This window comes from Nycticebus coucang, chromosome 15, assembly GCF_027406575.1.
Source record: "Nycticebus coucang isolate mNycCou1 chromosome 15, mNycCou1.pri, whole genome shotgun sequence".
Classification (NCBI taxonomy): Eukaryota; Metazoa; Chordata; class Mammalia; order Primates; family Lorisidae; genus Nycticebus; species Nycticebus coucang.
In genome coordinates, this window is record NC_069794.1 from 78879348 (window position 1) to 78898691 (window position 19344).

General features: G+C 40.1%; 1 protein-coding gene across 1 annotated transcript in view; it reads right to left on the minus strand.

The window, feature by feature from the left end:
* The window catches only part of FLT1 (fms related receptor tyrosine kinase 1), a 187719-nt gene that overhangs the window by 52050 nt on the left and 116325 nt on the right, over nt 1-19344 (minus strand). Inside the window, exon 15 of the mRNA XM_053563427.1 lies at nt 2449-2580. Coding sequence (XP_053419402.1) covers nt 2449-2580 — 132 coding nt within the window. The remainder of the gene's footprint in view (nt 1-2448; nt 2581-19344) is intronic.

Consider the following 19344-nt stretch of genomic DNA (forward strand, 5'->3'; position numbering starts at 1 on the left):
ATGCCCGGTGTCTAGCACGGCACCTGCACTTAAAAAGTGCTAAGTGTTTTTCCTGCTGAGGGCTAGGCACGGGTGTGGGATAGAAAAATATGTCAGAGAGTTCCTGCCTCAAAAGGTTTAGTGATCAGTAGGGAAGAGAGGCATATCAATGCCAAAATAATAATAAAAGGCAGAATAAAGTACTGATGCATGATCTGAGAACTGTGGAGTGACAATGCAGAGCTGAGAATGAGTATCTGACTCAACTGTTCATCCTGGAGGATCTCACAGGGCAGAAAGTGTTCAAACTGGCCTTGGAGGATAAGGAGAATTTGGCTGGAAGGCTAGAGTAGGGAATGGAACCTGGACAAAGTCTTTTTATGACATTCTGGGATACATTAACATCACTCACAAAGGCCACACTTGACATTTTGTGGTGAGTCAGGCTCACCAATGGCCAAAGTACTGGCTCTTATCCAATCTGGGAGGCCCCACAGTGCCACGGATCTGGCCTTGGGCACTGAAGGAATAACAGCAGGTCTCCTGGAGAGCAGACTTATGGCAAACAGAAGGCTGGTGGTCTTGACTGGTGGGCAGAAGAAACCCACAGACATTGGAAAGCACAATTTTAAGCAAAGTGGCTTCTGAGAAGCCCCAATCAGCCTGGAGAAGGGAAAGGAAGTATAAAGTCTTTGCGGAGACCTATGAACTTGCAAAAATGTCTCTGCTTTATGCCAGGGCTTTCCCGAGCCATCAGATACTGCCCCACATTCTCTAGCAGAGAAAAATGGAACAGATACATGGCCAGGGTGGCGGCCATGCAGTGGGGCGACATGGGTAGTGGACAAGGGTCCAGTCTTCACTCAGGTCTGCCATTGCCTGGTTGTGTAGTTTAGGTTTGTCATTTCCGACCTCTCTGGAAGTTTATATCAACTGCTCTGTGTATTTTATGGAGTCGTTGGGAGGATATGGGGGAAAACACCATCCACTCTGAGGATTAGGCCTGATGCAGCCTTGTTATAAGACAGATTAGCAACCATTTAAAGAGATGTACACTTCATAAGCTATTTCCCCCTGTGTGAGACGGTTGAAAGTATCTTAAAACAAGAATCATTTAGGAGAGCAAACAGGAACACTACTAAAGCTCTTTGAGGAATGCTATCCTCTCACTTTTTCTCAAAGTATAAATTTGTAGCAGAGTGGTTTCAGATTTTTGGGAGACTCTAACATCATTTCCTTGTAAAAGAATAGAGATAATATTCTGCTTTAAAGGAGTCTGAATTCTCAGAGTTACATTCTTGAAGCAATGTAAGTTTCCAGGCTGAAGGAAACGAAGTGCCTTGCCTTCTTCCTAGTTCTTCCCTGAGAAATGCAGGCAGTGCTCTAAAGTCTACGGGGTAATAGACTACTTGGAAATGCACTAGTGAACTCATGCCAACTTCTCATGTCAAATCTCAGTCCACCAGAGATATTTACATCTAAGAAGTGTCAGTTTGATATTTTACAATGCTGTAAACTTTATAGTTTGGTTGGCTTTTAGCATTGGAAATTCGAAATTAAAGTCTAAACTATTTTCTGAGTGGAAGCCACATGGCCATAGTCAGGGTAAGATGAGGCATCTTTGTATTTTTTTTTTGAGACGGAGTCTCACTTTGTTGCCCTGAGTAGAGTGCTGGGGCATCATAGCTCACAGCAACCTCTGATCTTGGGCTCAAGCAATTCTCCTGTCTCAGGCTCAAGAGTAGCTGGGACCACAGCTGTCCACCATACCACCTGGCTAGCTTTTCTGTTTTTAGTAGAGAGGGATCTCGCTCTTGCTCAATCTGGTCTTAAAATCCTGAACTCAGGCAGTCCACCCGCCTCGGCTTCCCAGAGTGCTCTCTGTAGTTTGTTCCTCAGCAAACTAGCTGAGGCCTATCAAGAGGTGCTTGGAATATTTTTCTGAAATGTGGTGAGTTTATTGTGTGTTGCTTGTCTCTGACAATATTTTACAGCCTCCTTCATTTTGGAAATGAGCTTATGAAAACATTTGGAATGGCGGCATGTGCCCAACTTCTGGGAATTAGAAAAGGAAAGCAAATTGGAAAAGGGAAGCAATTTCAAGAGTGTGGGTTCCCTTCCTCACCCCTAGCCCACCCTTACCACCTTTTCTTCCTTCCCGACTGCTCTCTCACAGGTGTGGCCCACCAGGCCCCTCTCGGTGGGTCAGCGGGATTGCCTTTCTTCCGGGCGCTACTTCTCCTGCAGAGACTGTATTCAGACTGTGAGCGCTTCAGCGGGGCCAGCCTTCACCTTCTGCCTTGCCAGACAGTCCAGACAGTCCCTTCCCAGAGCAGGCGGAGGGGGGCAAAGGAGGTCAGGGAAAGGAACAGACTGGAGGGCAGCAGGAGACTGGGAGGTGGAAAGTTAAACAAACAGGGAAATACATGTCTGACCAGTTTCTGGTTGCTTTCTTAAGCAGCTGTTTACCTTGCACAGTGAGGTATGCCGAACTTTCCACGGAGCCCTTCTGGTTGGTGGCTTTGCAGTGATAGACGCCTTCATCCTCTTCTGTGACTCTTTCAATAAACAGCGTGCTGCTTCCCGGTCCTAAAATAATTCCTAAGGAGTGAGATGTTTAGATTAGTGGGCCTGGGTGCCAAACAAAAACAGCTACTTCTGTAACACAACCTTCTTCCTATCATTATGCCTTCAGACGAGGAAATCCGAGCTTTAGGTAATCTGGCCTGAGGCTGCTTTTTTGTTTTCTCTTGGGCCAAGCTTTCCAATGGCACCTTCACCACTTGGCAGAGCTGGGACCTCCAGCTTTGGAGATGCAGCCCCACTGACGGTGAAGAAGGAAATGAGAGTGCGCTGCCGTACCCAAATTTAAAGTCGCACGGATCAAGTCGCAGGTCTAGGCACACTAGACCCTGTGTGACTCGCTGTCCATACCTGACATTTAAAACCACCCTGCAAGGTAATGTAGTCTCCCTGTTACAGATGAGGAAACTGAGGTTCTGCAAGGCTAAGTAACCTGGCCAATTTGTAATCTGACTGAAAGCACATTTGTGCCATAAGGGTCAAGAGTCATCAGTCATGTTTCGTTTGTCACGTGACCTGGTGAGGCTATGTAGCATCAAGGTGGTAAAGAGCTTGGGCTGTGTTTTAATCCATGCCTTATTACTTTAAGCTTTCTCACTTTAGGCAAGTTAGGTTCTTTTGTTTTTTTGTTTTTGGAGGGTATTTTGGAGACAGAGTCTCACTCTGCCCTGGCTTAAGTACTGTGGCATCATTGTAACTCACAGCAACCTCAAACTCGTGAGCTCAAGCTAGCCTCCTGCCTCAGCCTCCTGAGTAGCTGCGACTCTAGGCACCAGCCATGATGCCTGGTTAGTTTTTCTATTTTTAATAGAAAAGTTGCATTTTTGTTCAGGCTGATCTCAAACTCATAAGCTCAAGCAATCTACCCGCCTCAGCTTCCCAGAGTGCCTGGCCCTAGGCAAGTTACTCAACCTTTCTAAGTTTCAGTTTCCTCAATCTTGAAAATGAAACCAGTTCTCACTCTGTAAGTGAAAAAATAAATGGCACTTGCATGGCACTTAGTAAGTGCTCAGTAAATGTAAGCTTACGTGGCATGATGTGAGGGAAGGAGTCCCATGAATTTTCAGACCGCTGAAAAGTTTCAACACTTACTACTGCCACCAAGTCTTTATTATTTGCTGTCTGTGTCACACACAGCAGGCCAAGACATGGGCAAGCTAAGACATAGTAGCTGCTAAGAAGAGAACACTAACTTATACCAAATGTACATATATACTCTCTCTCACACACACACACACACATACACACATGCCAACAGACAGAAAATGTTAATGGGTAGGAATGAATAAATGTAGGACTGTATACCCAATTAAGTGCAAGGTCTGGTGCAGGGAGCGAGATCGGGTGGCCTTTGAGCTGAGGTCTGAAGGATTATCAGAGGTTAAGTGAGAAAGGTGGCTTGACAAAAAGCATGACATTGAAATGAAGGGGCACTGAGTGCTTGTTCTAGAATAGCAATAAAATGGGCCTGACCAGACCATCGGCTATATTTTGCTTACTTAAATAGTTTATATTTCCATAAAAGTTATACTCAATATGGAAAATTAGAGAAGATTTTGAAAGCATTAAAAAAGAAAATTTAATATTTCAAATTTATAGTTATCAAAACAGTGTGGTACTGGTATGAAAATAGACACATAAGCCAAAGGAATAAGATAGAGAGCCTAGAAGTAAACCCAAACGTCAGTTGATTTTCGATGAGGTGCCAAGAACACACAATGGGGAAAGGACAGTCTCTTCGGTAAATGATACTGAGAAACCTCGATATCCACATAAAGAATGAAAATGGAGCCTTATTTCAGTCCTTATACAAGGATCACCTCAATATGGATTAAAGACTTACATGTAAGACCTGAAACTATAAAACTCCTAGAAGAAAATAGAGAGGAAAACTCCATGACATAGAGATATTGGGGAGGCATTTCTTGGATATGAGACAAAAAGCATAGGCAATGAAAGCAAAAATAGATAGGATTGCAATAAACTAAAAAGCTTCTGCACAGCAAAGGGAACAATTAGTAGAGTGAAGAGACGACTCACAGATTGGAAGAAAAGATTTGCAAATCATTCATTGGATAAGGGGCTAATATCCAAAAATATACAAGTAACTCAAACTACTCAATAGTAGAAAACAACTCAGATTAAAAATGGGCAAAGAGGCTTGGTGTGCATAGCACAGTTGCTTACAGTGACAGCCACGTGCACCAAGGCTGGCGGGGTCAAGCCCGGCCCTGGCCAGCTGGACAGCAACGATAGCTGCAACAACAACAATGACAAAAATAGCCAGGCGTTGTGGAGGGCACCGTAGTCCCAGCTACTTGAGAGGCTGAAGAAGAGAATTGCTTAAGCCCAGGAGTTTGAAGTTGCTGTGAGCTGTGATGCCATTGCACTCTACTGAGGGCGACATAGTGAGACTCTGTCTTAAAAAAAAAAAAGTGGTCAAAGGAATTGAATTTTTAGAGAGTCTCAATCTGCCGTCCTGCCGTGGTGTCATCATAGCTCACAGCAACCTCAAACTCTTGGGCTTGAGCAATCCTCTTGCCTCATCCTCCTAAGTAGCTGGGACTACAGGCATGTGCCATTACGCCCAGCTAGTTTTTCTGCTTTTAGTAAAGATAGGGTCTCACTCTTGCTCTGTCTGATCTTGAACTTCTGAGCTCAAGCAATCCACCTGCTTCGGCCTTCCAGAGTGCTAGTATTATAGGGGTGAGCAACTGCACCCGTCCTGAATGGACACTTCTCAAAAGAAGGCATACAAATGGCAAACAGATATATGAAAAGATGCTCAATATTTCTTTTTCTTTTTTTTTATTTTTTTTATTGTTGGGGATTCATTGAGGAATATTTCTAATCATCACAGAAGTGTAAATCAAAACCAAATAAGATATATCAACAGAGTAGAGCCAGCTTTTAAAAAATACCCAAATGAAATAACAATGCACACCTGTTACATTGTCTGTTATCAAAAAGATGAAAGATAACAAATGTTGCTGAGGATGTGGAGAAAAGGGAACCCTTATCTGGGTGAGTAGTATTATATTTTAGTCCAGCCATTTTGGAAGGCAGCACAGAGATTTCTCAAGCAATTAAAAATAGCATTGCCATTTGATCCAGCAATCCCACTACGGAGTATATACTCAAAGGAATTGAAATCAGTATGCCAAAAAGATGTCTGCACTCCCGTGTTCATTGCAGCATTATTCACAATAGACAAAATATGGAAACAATGTTAAGTGTTCATCAGTAGATGAGTAGATTCTTAAAATGTAGTATGTATAAACAATGGAATATTATTCAGCCTTAAAAACCCTGGGAAATGTTGTCATTTATGACAACAAGGATGAACCTAGAGGACATTATGTTAAGTGAAATAAGCCAAACAGAGACAAATATTGCATGATCTCACTCATGGGGAATCTGAAACAGTGAAACCCATAGAATTAGAGAGTGGAATAGTGATTAGCAGAGGCTGGGGGTGGGGGAGATGGAGACCGGAAAGGGAGACATTGGTTACTAGGTACAAAGTTATGTTTACACATGAAGAAAATGTTCTGGTGTTCTATTACACAGAAAACTGACTGTAATTAAAAATAATGTATATTTCAAAATAGCTAAAAGAAAGGATTTTAATGTTCTCGCCATAAAGAAATGATATTTGAGATGATTATGCTAATTGATCTGATTATCTTATATTGTTCACATGTATTGAAACATCACATCGTACCCCATTAATATATGTAATTATTATTTGTCAATTTTAAAAAAGGTAAAAACCCACCACAAACTTCAAACCCCTACAATCTCACCTCCCCGATGTTGTTCCTTTGATCTACCTATTTATTTTTGAGACAGGGTTTTTGTCTGTTGCCCTGTCTAGAGTGCATGACAGTATCGCAGGTCACTGTAACCTCACACTTCTGTGCCCACGTGGATCTCCTGCTTCCATCTCCCAAGTAGCTGGACCACAGGCTCTTACCACCAAGCCCACCTAATTTTTTATTTTTTGTAGAGACAAGGTCTTGCTCTTACTCATGGTGGTTGGTCTTAAACTCCTGGCTTCAAGAGATCTTTGGGCCTCAGCCTCCCAAAGTTCTAGGACACCTAGCCCTTTGGTCTTTTAAAATTAGACTTTTAAAAAACTCATTTTGTTCATTCATAGAACAAATATTTTTGAGCTCCTGCTATGTACTATGCACTAGATGCTGGTGATGTAATAATAAGCAAGGCAAATAAAACCCTTGCCTACAGGGGCTTAAATTCTTGTTTGGGAGAATTACAAATAAATAATGTAATTTCAGGTAGCAGTGAAGCCTATGAAGAAAATAATCCCAGTAAAGAGGAACATGGGTAAAGAGGACGAGGAAGCTATTTTAGATCTGGTGCTCGTGGAAGACTTTCTGGGGAGGTGACCTTCGATCAGAGACCTGAGGATGGGAGGGAAGGAATAGGCCATTTGAAGATCTGGAGCGGGGCATTTTAGGCCCAGGGAGTAGTAAACCTAAAGTCCCTGGGGGCAGGAATGAGCTTATTTAAGGAACAGTGAAAAGACCACTGTAGCTAGAGAGCATAGTTAGCAAGTAAAGGAGATCCAAGCTAGGCAGGCCCAGGCCCTGTGACCCATGGGCCATGGGAAGGACTTGGGTTCTTTTCTAAGGGCAATGGAAAGCCAGTGGAGGGCTGTAAAACTGTACGGGGACGAGGGTGGCTGGCTATTAAAGTTGTCCAATGAACGATATAGTGGCTTGGACTGGAGTGACAATGTTGGAAGGAGGAACAATTGATGACTTTGGGGATTTTATTGGAAGAACCAATGTCAGCTTGCTTATGGATGAACATGTGGTATGTGAGAAAGAGTAATAAAAAGTTGACTAAGGTTAATGGTTTGAACAACTGGGAAAATGATGGTGCATGGCATGAGGTGGAGAAGACTATGGTCGAGCAGGTTTGCAGGAGAAAAATCAAGAGTTCTGCTCTGGTTTTCACACATTAAATTTGAGGTTCCTGTTGCACACGCCAAGGGAGGTTTCACCAGGGGCTCCGGGAGAAGGGCAGCACCAGGGATCAGGTACAGCTGGCACAGAGAAGGCACGCGAAGCCGTGGGCACGGAGAGGAGCCTGTGCGCAGTGAATGCAGAGAGGAGAGTGGAAGGGTAAAGGCTGAGCCCGGGGAACTTGGAGTAAGAGGAGGAGGAAGCAGCCACAGAACAGGAGAGAATAGTTTCTAGATCCCAATGAAAGTTTCAGGAGGACAGAATAGTGGCTCTGTTCAGTCTGCTGAGAGATAACTGACCACTGGGTTTGACAGGGAACCATTCCAGTGATGTGTGGAAACAAAAGCATGAATAAGGTCACTTGACGAGAGACTAGGAAGTGACCAAGAGGAGATGCCGAGGAGGTTTCCTTTCAAGGATGTAGCTGGAGAGCAACGTGAGGTTGAGAAGGGAATGTTTTCTAAGATGTGACATTTTAAGGCATGCTTGTGCAGTGAGGGATGATCCAGGAGGGAGGGAGATTGATGAGGCAGGGGCCGGCAAGAGTAATGCCAAGGGCAGAGTTCCTGAAGAAGTGATAGGGCCTGGAACCCAGGGCCAAGTGGGTAGAACAGGGACAGCCAGCACATGTGAACAGGAAGGACGAGAGTAGAAAGGGACAAGTAGGCTGGGCAATTGGGTGATACATTCTCTTAAGAAATAAGAGGTACTCATCTGTTTAAGGTGAGGAAGAAGAGGGAACTTTGGATATTTGAAGAGAGAAAAAAGTGAGAAATAGTGCTTTAGAAGAGAGAGAAAACAAAATCACGAGGAAATATGTGAGTTCTGTTAATGGTTATACAATTTTTTTAAAAGTCTCTTTTCCTCTCTTTAATACACAGCGTAAGTATTCCCTCGTGTTTTTAATATACTTTTATTATAATCATCCATTGTGTGTATGACTCATAACTTAGCCATTCCCTTATTGACGGGCATTAGTTATATCTAATTGCTCCTACTTATAAAAAATATGGGCATGGAGGTTTTTGGTGATGTTTTATTTTTATTTGAGATTATTTCCTTAGGAGACACGATTCCCAGAAACAGAGTTGTAGGTCAAAGGCTACTGGCTCATATAACCAAATTGCCTTCCAAAAATATTATACCAGTTAACACTTCTAGCAGCAGTGGGTGAGAGACTATTTATCACTCTCCTGCCATAATTGAACAGTATTATTTAAGAAATGAAAAACACGAAACTTTGATGATTTGATACATGAAAATGATTATCATTTAAACTTATATTTCTTCGAAATTCTCTCATGGGTAAATCAGTCATTTTTATTTCCAAAGTACCTGCTTGAGTAGTTCACTGGAAAAGATGAGTTCGCATTAAGGAGAGCTGCTTCAATGCAGAAGGGAGAGTGTGGATTTGATGGAGAAGGAAGGGAGACTCATGAAACAATTTAAGCAAGAAAATGACTCAGATGGAAAGTGATTTTTAAGGAAGTCCCATCAGAATAGGAATGCAGGATGGGCCAGAATGAGGAAAGCACGGCATCTGGAAGTTCAGCTCGGCAGTTGTAATCAGGCAAAGAATGATTAGGTCTCAAACTTGGATGGTGGGAAGGGAAATGTCAAGGAAGAAATGGTAAGAGACGCATTGTAGGAACAACCTGCGGGATTTAGTGCTTTATTTGGTACAGCAAAAGAAAGAGAGAGAGAGAGGTGGAATCCAAGGTGATTCCAATATTTTAAGCCCATGTAACAGGAAAAAAATGGGAGCTCGCTCCTGTAACCTTAACCACATAATTTTATTTCCAATCTGTACTATGAGAATATTGCCTGTTCGACCTATTTCATGGTATTTCTATTAGGATCAATTGAGGTAATTTAAATGAAACCTTTGAAGCCTCGGAAAGTGTAAGATATGGTGTAAGTAGCAATCACAGAAAACAAAAATATGGCTTGATAGTTGGTCAGGGTCAACGATCTCGTATAACAGCAGCTATCTTCCTGCAATCATCTCCTTTGCAGCAGATCTGAACCTCGGCCACATTTCTATCACTCATATCCCAATGTAAGGGTAGCACCACGAGCAAGTAAAATCAAAGGATTGGGTTTCACCCAAGAAGAGTTGTAATTGTGGAAAGTGAGAGGATAGCACCAAGGGTGCCGAGGAGCTGATGCCATCTGGCACACATTCCTCTTTCCATCACTTGCAGGAGAAGAGGGGGTGAGAGGGATCCAAGGCAATTCTGCTGACTCGCCGTCACATTACCCTACAACAAGTGGGCACAGAGACGGGGACCATCGGATGGACCACTCAGAACCCTCCTCAGGCCCCGTCTCATTCTCTGCTCTTGAGCTTTATTTCCCTTCTAACAAAAAAGGGCAAGTTACTGCCCTGATTATTTATTCCCAAACCCTCCTTAGTTTCTCTAATGCTGTGACCTATTGAGCTACACTTTACATGACTGGATCCCTACGACACAGTCTCTGTACCTTTAAAAAGGGTTCTATGTTTGGTTGAATTTTAATTTTTTTATTGTGATTATTTTCAAAAATGTTTCAAGTGCAGAAAAAAAAACCATGTAGCCACCATTAAGATGATCAGATGTCCACATTTTGCTGTATTTGCTTTAGATCCTCTCTTTCTTTCTTTTATATGAGATAAAATGTATAGATAGTTTATCCTTTCCTTCAGCCTCACTCCGGAGGTACCAATATCCTGAAGTTGGTGTGTACCATTCTTATGCGTGTTTTTGTACTTCTTCATAGGTTATATTTCTACACAGTATGTAATATTGTTTTCTGTCTTTAAAACTTCTAAATATTTATTTGTATTTATCCTTGTTGATGGATGTAGATGGGTTCATTTTTAAACCAGTGTACAATATTCCATTGTATAAAAAAGCCACAGATTTGTATTAAAAAAATAGTTCTCTTAATTCATGGAAAGCAATTTCAGCAAAAAATACTAAGTTTAACTGACTCATTTCAAATATATGTTGAAATAAATTAATATTTATTATCAAGTGTTTGTGATTCTATGTAAAAAATAAACATTTTAAAAGATATATAAAAAAATACACTTCTCTACTACAGAATAGTGAAGTAGTTTTGACCTTGTTGTCCTTACAAAAAAGACTGCAATGAACACCTGATACAATTATGTGTACACTGTTATGTACAATCTCCTTGTGCTGGGTCGTACGGTATGCCCATTTTCAACTCTACCAAGTATTACAACATTGTCTTCCAAAATAGACCAGTCTATGCTTTGACCAGGAATGAGTGAGAAGCTCCTTCTTCCCCATAGACTTGCCAATACTTGATGTTATCATACTTTTTAACTGATGGCAAAATGATGGGTGTGAAATGGTATCTTGCTGGGTTTTTCTTCCTTCACCAGCCTGTATAAACGGAGATTGCTGTGGTTTAGTCTGCATTCTCCTGGTCCTAAGTTAGGTGAAACATTTTTATTCGTCATTCAGGCCACTTTTTCTGCAAATTGTTCATATCCTTTGCCCATGTTTCATGTTTCTATTGTCCTATTTGTTTTTTTCTCAATGACTTTAGGGTTTTGTTTTTTTTGTATGTTTGGGATCCAAATGCTTTGTTGGTTAAATATGTTGCAAGTTTCCCCTCATTCTAGGAACAGTCTTTTAAAATTTTTTATGGTGAATTTTTAATACAAAGCTTTTAAAATTTTCATTTCAGACTCATCAATATTTTCTATTATACTTTGTGGGGTTTTGTTACTTATTTTATTTATTTATTTATTTTGAAGATAGGGTCTAACTCTGTTGCCCAGGCTAGAGTGCTGTGGCATCGCAGCTCATAGAAAACTCGAACTCTTGGGCTCAAGCGATCCTCTTGCCTCAGCCTCCCAAGTAGCTGGGACTGAGGTTGCAATGAGCACCTCAGGCACCTGCCACAACGCCCGGCTAATTTTTCTATTTTTAGTAGAGATAAGGTCTTGCTCTTGCTCTGTCTGGTCTTGAACTCCTGAGCTAAAGCAATCCACCTGCCTCAAGCTTCCCAGAGTGCTAGGATTACAGGCGAGGGCCACTGGCTTCTTTCTGTTACTTAAAAAAATATATCTTTTCCTGCTCTGATCCCCTGATCAATAAGAAAACATTTGCCTTGTATATTTCCTTGCTACAGTCTGTTTAAAAGATTTAAAGTTTTTCATTTTCTTTTCTTTTCCCCTCTCCCCCTCTCTCTCTTTTTTCTTTCTTTTTTTCTAAGACAGAGTCTTACTCTGTTGTCCAGGCTGGAGTGCAGAGGTATCATCATCGCTCATTGCAACCTCAGACTCAAGCAATCCTCCCATCTCAGCCTTTCAAGCTGCTGGGACTACAGGCTCCTGCTACCACTCCTCGCTAATTTTTCTTTTTTTTTTTTTTGGTAGAGTTGAGTCTTGATTTTGCTCAAGCTGGTCTTGAACTTCTGGGCTCAAGCAGTCCTCCTGCCTCAGAATCCCAAAGTGCTAGAGTTGCAGGCATGAGCTACTGTGCTTGGCCTGGTTTTTCTTATTTAGGTTTTTGCTGTATCTGCATTTTCTCTTGGGAAGGGATGTGGTATGAGGTAAGGATTTGATTTTTACCATGGAAATAGCCAATTAATTCTAGCATCATCTATGGAATATTCCATTCTTTCCCCTTTGAGTTCTGGTACCAAGTCTATCAGATACTAGGTTTCCATATATTTGTGTTTCTGCTTCTAGGCTTTCTATTTGTTCACAGTGACTTATGCACCTATCCTGGTACTGCAACTCTAAAATTATGATTGCTGCTCAATAATGCATCTTGATACCTGATATAGCCTGACCAGGTCTTTTTCAAAATGGTCTTGACTACTGTTGATCCTTTCTACCTTAATATGAATTTCAAGTTCAGCCTATCAAATTCTGTAAAAAGCATTTTTGAGATTTTGATTGGAAGTCTATCAAATATATACAATAATTGAGGGGGAAATTATGGTATTTACTTCTGGACTGAATATATATAAAATATATATAATATATTGCCAGCATTTCAACATACAAAAATAATATAACAAGCTGTGGTATATGTAAACCATGGAATGTGGAACCAGTCTACATGCCCACGAACCAAGGAATGGATTGGTACACCATGGAGTACTATTCAGCCATTTAAAAGGTGGAGACTTTATATCCTTTGTATTAATCTGGATGGAAGTGGAAGACGTTATTCTTAGTAAAGCATCACAAGAATGGAGAAGCATGAATCCTATGTGCTCAGTTTTATATAAGGTCAATTAATGACCGGACATGGTGCGGGTCGGGGAGGGGGGGAGCACAGAGAGAGAGAGAAGGAGGGAGGGGGGTGGGGGAAAGGAAGAGCAGAGGGAGGAAAGTAAGGAGGGGGTGGAGATCTCCGTGTGTGACACACCTTTTGAGGGCAAGACACAATTATAAGAGGGACTTTGCCTAACATGCAATCAGTGTAACCTGGTTTCAATGAATCCTCAACAATAAAAAAACAAACCAACAACAACAAAAAACCCTACAAAAATAGCAATATGGTTCCACCTAATAAATGTTCTCATCCAAGAATGTCAACTATCTTTGAGTTATTTAGGTCTTTTATGTCATTTAATAGTGTTGTGATTTATTTTTAAATACCTTTGGTTATATTTTTTCCTAGGTATTTTATAATTTTTGTTATAAGGCAGACAGTATTGGGTTCTCTGAAGGGTCACTCTACCTGAATCTTCTCTCTCTGTGGGGATCAGACATTAGAACTCTCCTTTGTGTTGCTGAGATAATTCAGTTATAGGCCTGCTTGCTTCCAGAAGGACAGCCTAAGTCATTTCCATGTGCTTATTTGTGTATCTCCTTGGCTTCTGACACCAAATACAGATTCTTCAACTGCTGAAAACACAATTCCCATGGAAACTCATTATTTATTTTTCTTTACAATAAGACATTGTGTCAGATTGAACCAAAGGGCACAGACCAGAACTTGAGAATGTTAAGTGCCTTCAGGGTCTGCCTACATAACATAAATGAGTCAGGGAGGAGGGGGTATGTCTATGGAGCCTAGACAGTCTATCTCCCATCTAAAATTGGAGGCTTCTTCTTAGCCTGGGAATTTGAAAATTTGAGTCCAGTTTTATCTTCTGAGTTTTAAAGAGAAGGTAGAAATCTCATTTTTTTACATTAAAGCTCACGATTTTTAAATGTTGGCAACAAGATCCACTTATATACATGTACTGTGAGGACCAGTAGAGAGATAGATGTTGGATAGATTAGACATAGCTTTGACTTTGGGGATGTACATGGGGATAAGCTGTTGTATTTTTATTAAGCAAGACCCTTCATGATCTGGCCTCTCCTCATCTTCCCAGCTTCTGTGCAGATTGTGTCCCTGAATATATCTTGGGTATGAGCCACACTGATCTATTTGCAGTTCATGCTAAGGCTCAGTGACACGTTGCACATGTTCCCTTGATGCTCGGTTAACATTTACTCGTTCTTTAATATTCTTCTGAAGGATTAGCTGTTCTGGAAAGCATCTTCTGATGCTCTTAGACCCCTTCTCTGTTACTCCTGTATTACCCTGTGCATATCTGACCTGACACTACCATTTTGTAGTAAAATTGCAGCCTTTCTTATCTGCCCCGTCCATCGTGAGCTCCTAGAGAATGGTAACTCTGCCTTATTCATCACTGAGTCCTCAGTGTCTGGTACTGTGCCAACAGACAGCTGATCATCAGTAAATGAGGAAATGACCAAATAAATGAAGACAATGGAAACTGGAATAGACGGCGTGGAGTGAGCTTTGCGATACCTGCTGAGTAGTAGGAAAGCAAGCTAGGCATTGATGCTAACTCTCTATGGGGTAGTGTTGACTGATGACTGGTAGCATGCCCAGCTTCTCGGAATTTATAAAATTTCATGTCAGTTAATTTTGTCTTGTTACGGTTCTAAAAACCCAGTTGCAAACTTAGTGGTTTCATGCGTTTGCTAAAACATCAGCCCCAAAGGGGCAAGTAAAAGTTTACACCTGTCATGTACTTCACAGTATGTGATGATGAGACCCAGCGCGAGGACCTGAATTACCTACTGTGTTGGTTGCTAACAGGGGTTGTGGGATCAGTTTGCGACATTGATTGCATCCATGGATGCAATCTAAATTTAAAGGTGTCCAACCCTTTTAATATTCAAAGGACTTTGAAAATAATTTTATTTCTTCCCATTATATCTTAAGGTGAAAGGAAGTCTTGGCATTTTACATATGGGCACCATATTGTCCAGGGAAGAGCATGGAATATAATTTTAACCCAACTTACCACTGAGTAAATAAATCTGTAGAGCTTTTGGATTTGCCTATTTGATTAATTAAATGTGCATCATATATTTGCCTCCTGTTCCTTACACAAACAATGACCTATTACTTTCCTAAACTGACCTATTTAGTCTGACCAGTGACTCCTGTTTTGTTGCTCAGTTGACCATCTGTATTTCTGACTTAGACAATCTTATGTCCATCCAATTCAGCCAAACCAGTCTTCATCATCAATACTGTCTATTCATCAGAGTCCCATTCAGAGGACATCTTTTCTTTCTTTTTTTTTTTTTATTAAATCATAAGCACATAGATCATGTATACATTAATGCATTTATGGGGTACAACAGAGGACATCTTTTCTATGAAACCTCCCTGATCAGCCATCAGAAGTGCTGATGTGTACCTGATGGAGTTTTATATCACTCACATTGTACGTTCATGAATTGACTTTGTACCTTTTATGTGTAACTTCTTCATTTCTCTAGAATGATCATGATGAACAGTCCCAATGGTTCCAAAGAAGTCACTACATGACTCATGGCAAAGCCTTCGTGAATGTAAGAAACACAATTGGTGAAGTGTGGGATAATTTGAGACACAGTGAGAAGCAGCTTTACAATAACATGTTAGTTGGAGGAGAATTATGAAAATGTTGCAAAACATATGGTCTAAAGGAGATTTCATGGGCAGTGTGATCCCTGATAAAACTATTTGCTCTTTAGCTGTGAAAACGATGGAGGAAGAAGAGGAAAGAGAAAAGAGTAAGTTTGAAGACAGTGATGATAAAAGCTATATAACATTCCTCTCCCTGTAAACCTCTGAATTAGAGAAGTGACATGAACCAAGGTCCTTCCATTTGGGATAATGTTTATTGCTTCACTAATTAAACTTATAAAAATGAGTGATGATAACAATATAGCTTCCAAAAGCTTTCATGAAATTGTAAAATGATTGACTTGAAGAGGTTTTCGTTGAAATGAACTTCTTGAAACTGTGTCCAAAACATACACATTTCTAAACAGTCAAAAATGAAAGCATGTTTGTGTCCTTTCACTGTGAACTTTACTCTTGTTCTAATAGGGTATTTCAGGATAATTCAGGTACTTAAAATACATCAAGTGGTGCTGATTCTGTGGTTATTGATTATAAAACCTTAGTTATTATAGCTGGGCCCTGTGGCAGGCACCTGTAGTCCCAGCCACTTGGGAGGCTGAGGCAAGAGAATGGTTTAAGCCCAAGAGTTTGAGGTTGCTGTGAGCTGTGATGCCATAGCACTCTACCAAGAGTGACATAGTGAGACTGTCTCAAAACAAACAAACAACAACAACAAAAAACTTAGCTGTTGGCCAAGTGTGGTAGCTCATGCTTGTAATTCCAGCACGTTGGAAGACTAAGGTGGGAAGATTGCTTGAGGCTAGGATTTTGAGATCAGCCTAGGCAACATAGTGAGACCCTGGTTTTACAAAAAAGAAAAATATTAGCTGAGCATGGTGTCAAGCACTTGTAGTTCTAGCTACTTGGGAGGTCAAGATAGGAGGATTGGTTGAGCCCTGGAGTTAGAGGTTGTAGTGAGCTATGATCACACCACTGCACTCCAGTCTGGGCAATAGTATGATATCCTCTCTCGAACAAACAAACAAACAAAATCCCTTAGCTATCAATTAGGTATGTTTATAAATCGTAAAAACACATATATACATGCACACATGTGCACACTCCTGCCCCAGTGATTTCTTGTGGTATGTTCAGATTTGCTATTATTACCTGTCTATAAAATTGGATCCATTCAGACCACAGGATATAAACATTCACCTGCAGTGGCCTTTCTGTATACGAAGTAGCAGTTCTAATAACCATTATAAGACAGGGAAATACTATTGCACTATATAAGAGGTTAAAGTCAAGAAAGTGTTTCTTTACAACTAGAGGAATAATTAAATCAATTATGGGAATTATATATATATAATATTATAGTGTATGGCTGCTAAAGAGAGTGAGGTAGAGCAATGTGCATTGACATGGAAAGACCTCCAAGATACGATCCAGAAATAATAAAAGTAAGTCATAAAACAATACATAAAAGATCTTAACTCAGATTTTATCTCAGAAATGCTGGGTTTCTCAGACAACCCTACTACCTACCAGTCACTCACTATAATCCATTATCTTATTTTATCTTCATCATAGCAGCTAATATTATCAGATTGTATACTTTATACTTATACAGTAGTTCCCCCTTAGCCATGGTTTCAGTTTACTGCAGTACAAAAATCTTAAGTGGAAAATTCCAGAACAAAACAATTTATGTTTTAAATTGCATCCCATTCTGAGTATTGTGATGAAATCTTGCACCATCCCACTGTCCTTTCCAGAAAGTGAATCCTCTCTTTCTTTGCCCAGCGGATCCATGCTATAGACGCTACCCACCCATTAGTCACTTAGGAGCTGCCTTGGCTCAGATTGATTGTGGTGGCATCACAGTGCCGGTGTTCCAGGACCCTTATTTGGCTTAGTAATGGGCCTGCAGCACAAGAGGAATGATGCCAGCAATTAGGACATGCCGCAGGGAAGGCAATAGTGCTTCCGTAACATGAAAAGGTGGAAGTTCTTAATGTAATAAGCAAAGAAAAAAATTATATGCTGAGGTTGGTAAGATCTATGGTCCTCTATCTGTGAAATGGTGAAGAAGGAAAAAGAAATTTGTGCTAGTTTTGTGGTTACACCTCAAACTGTAAAAGTTACCTGTGGTAAGTGCTTAGTTAAGATGGAAAAGACATTATTATGTTTGTGGCTGGAAGACATGAATAGAAATGTGTTCCAATGAAGAGTAATTGGGTTTGGCGTTATCTGAAATTTCAGGCATTCACTGGGAGTCTTAGAACATATCCCCCATGGATGAGGGGGTGGGGGCTGCTGTAGTGTTGTTTGTTAAATATATTGTCCGTATTTTAGAATGTGAATTTCAAGGTCCCTGTCTTGTTCCCAGTATGTGCCTGGGGATATAGAGTTGGGTCTTAGTGAATATCTATCAAATGAATGAATGATTGGACCTTATTTACATATTTAAAAAGCCCCACATTTGTATATATGCACAGGTATGGGTAAAACATGGAAAAATAGTTGGCAGGTACATATCAAACAGTTAACATGTGCTGTTTCTCCATAAGGGAAATTTTAATAGTTTACTTCATTTCTGTACATTATGAATCTTTTATGGTAAAAATGAATACATGTATTACTTGTTTAACTAAAGTGTATTCAATAATTGTTTTAAGAACAAAAGTGTAGTCCTCTTTACCATCAGCAAAGAGCCACTGAATGAAAGTTTAAAAACAATATAGATCCAGATACTTTTTTTTTTTTTAATGTAGCCACATTTTATTTATTTATTTTTTTTATTTTTGCAGTTTTTGGCTGGGGCTGGGTTTGAACCCACCACTTCCGGCATATGGGGCCGGCGCCCTACCTCTTTGAGCCACAGGCACCGCCCAGATCCAGATACTTAATGATGAGGTGGGGCATGGAGGAAGGGGAGACCAGACAGAGAAGGAGGGAGCGGGTGTGGCCAAGGGAAAAAAACAAACAAAAGAAAATAGTGACTAATTCTCACCTAAATTGGATTTAATTTTGGCCAAAGTACATTACTTAAACATTAATTTTTAATTCAACTTGTTAATATGTTGTTAGGATATTGCATCCTCATTTATAAGTGAAATATGTTTGTAATTTCCCCTTTATAATAATATATTTTCTCCAATTTTAATATCAGGTGTACCCAGATTGATTAGAATGATTTTGAAGTATTTCTTCTTTTTCTATTGTCTATAAGGTTTGGCATGATCTGTTTTTTGAAATTATCTTTTACTTTTATTTATAAATATTAGTTGTCCTTTTTTTGAGACTTTGGAAAAAAATAATAATAATAAGTTAACTGATGACTCCATACTGAACCTCAGAGTCAAAACATTCTATAATAGACATACTTTTTTTTTTTTTTTGCAGTTCTTGGCCGGGGGTGGGTTTGAACCCGCCACCTTCAGCATATGGGACTGGCGCCCTACGCTTTTGAGCCACAGGCACCACCCGACATATTCTTATCTGACAATGTGAATGTTACTTTCTTTTGCATTATTATTATTATTATTGCTTAATATTTCGATGCAACAATCATCTGATTTCTTTTCTGAATGTATTTATTGTCATTCGTTCTTTATGAGGTTTTCGTTTCTAGTCTTTATCTTAAACATTGTTATTAAATTTTAAGCCTTTTTAATTGTGGGAAGGCAAAAGTGGAAACCTAATAAACACATGTATATGTAAAAAAAAATTAAAATTAAAAAAAATCATAATCGTAGTCCAAAAAAGAACTTGAGTGAACATCGCATTCATGTACAGATGCTATGGATAATTGAAAACATAAAATAATTTGAATTACTATAAAGTTTCATAGATGTATTAAATCCTCTTTCATAAATACTATGCACTTAGAA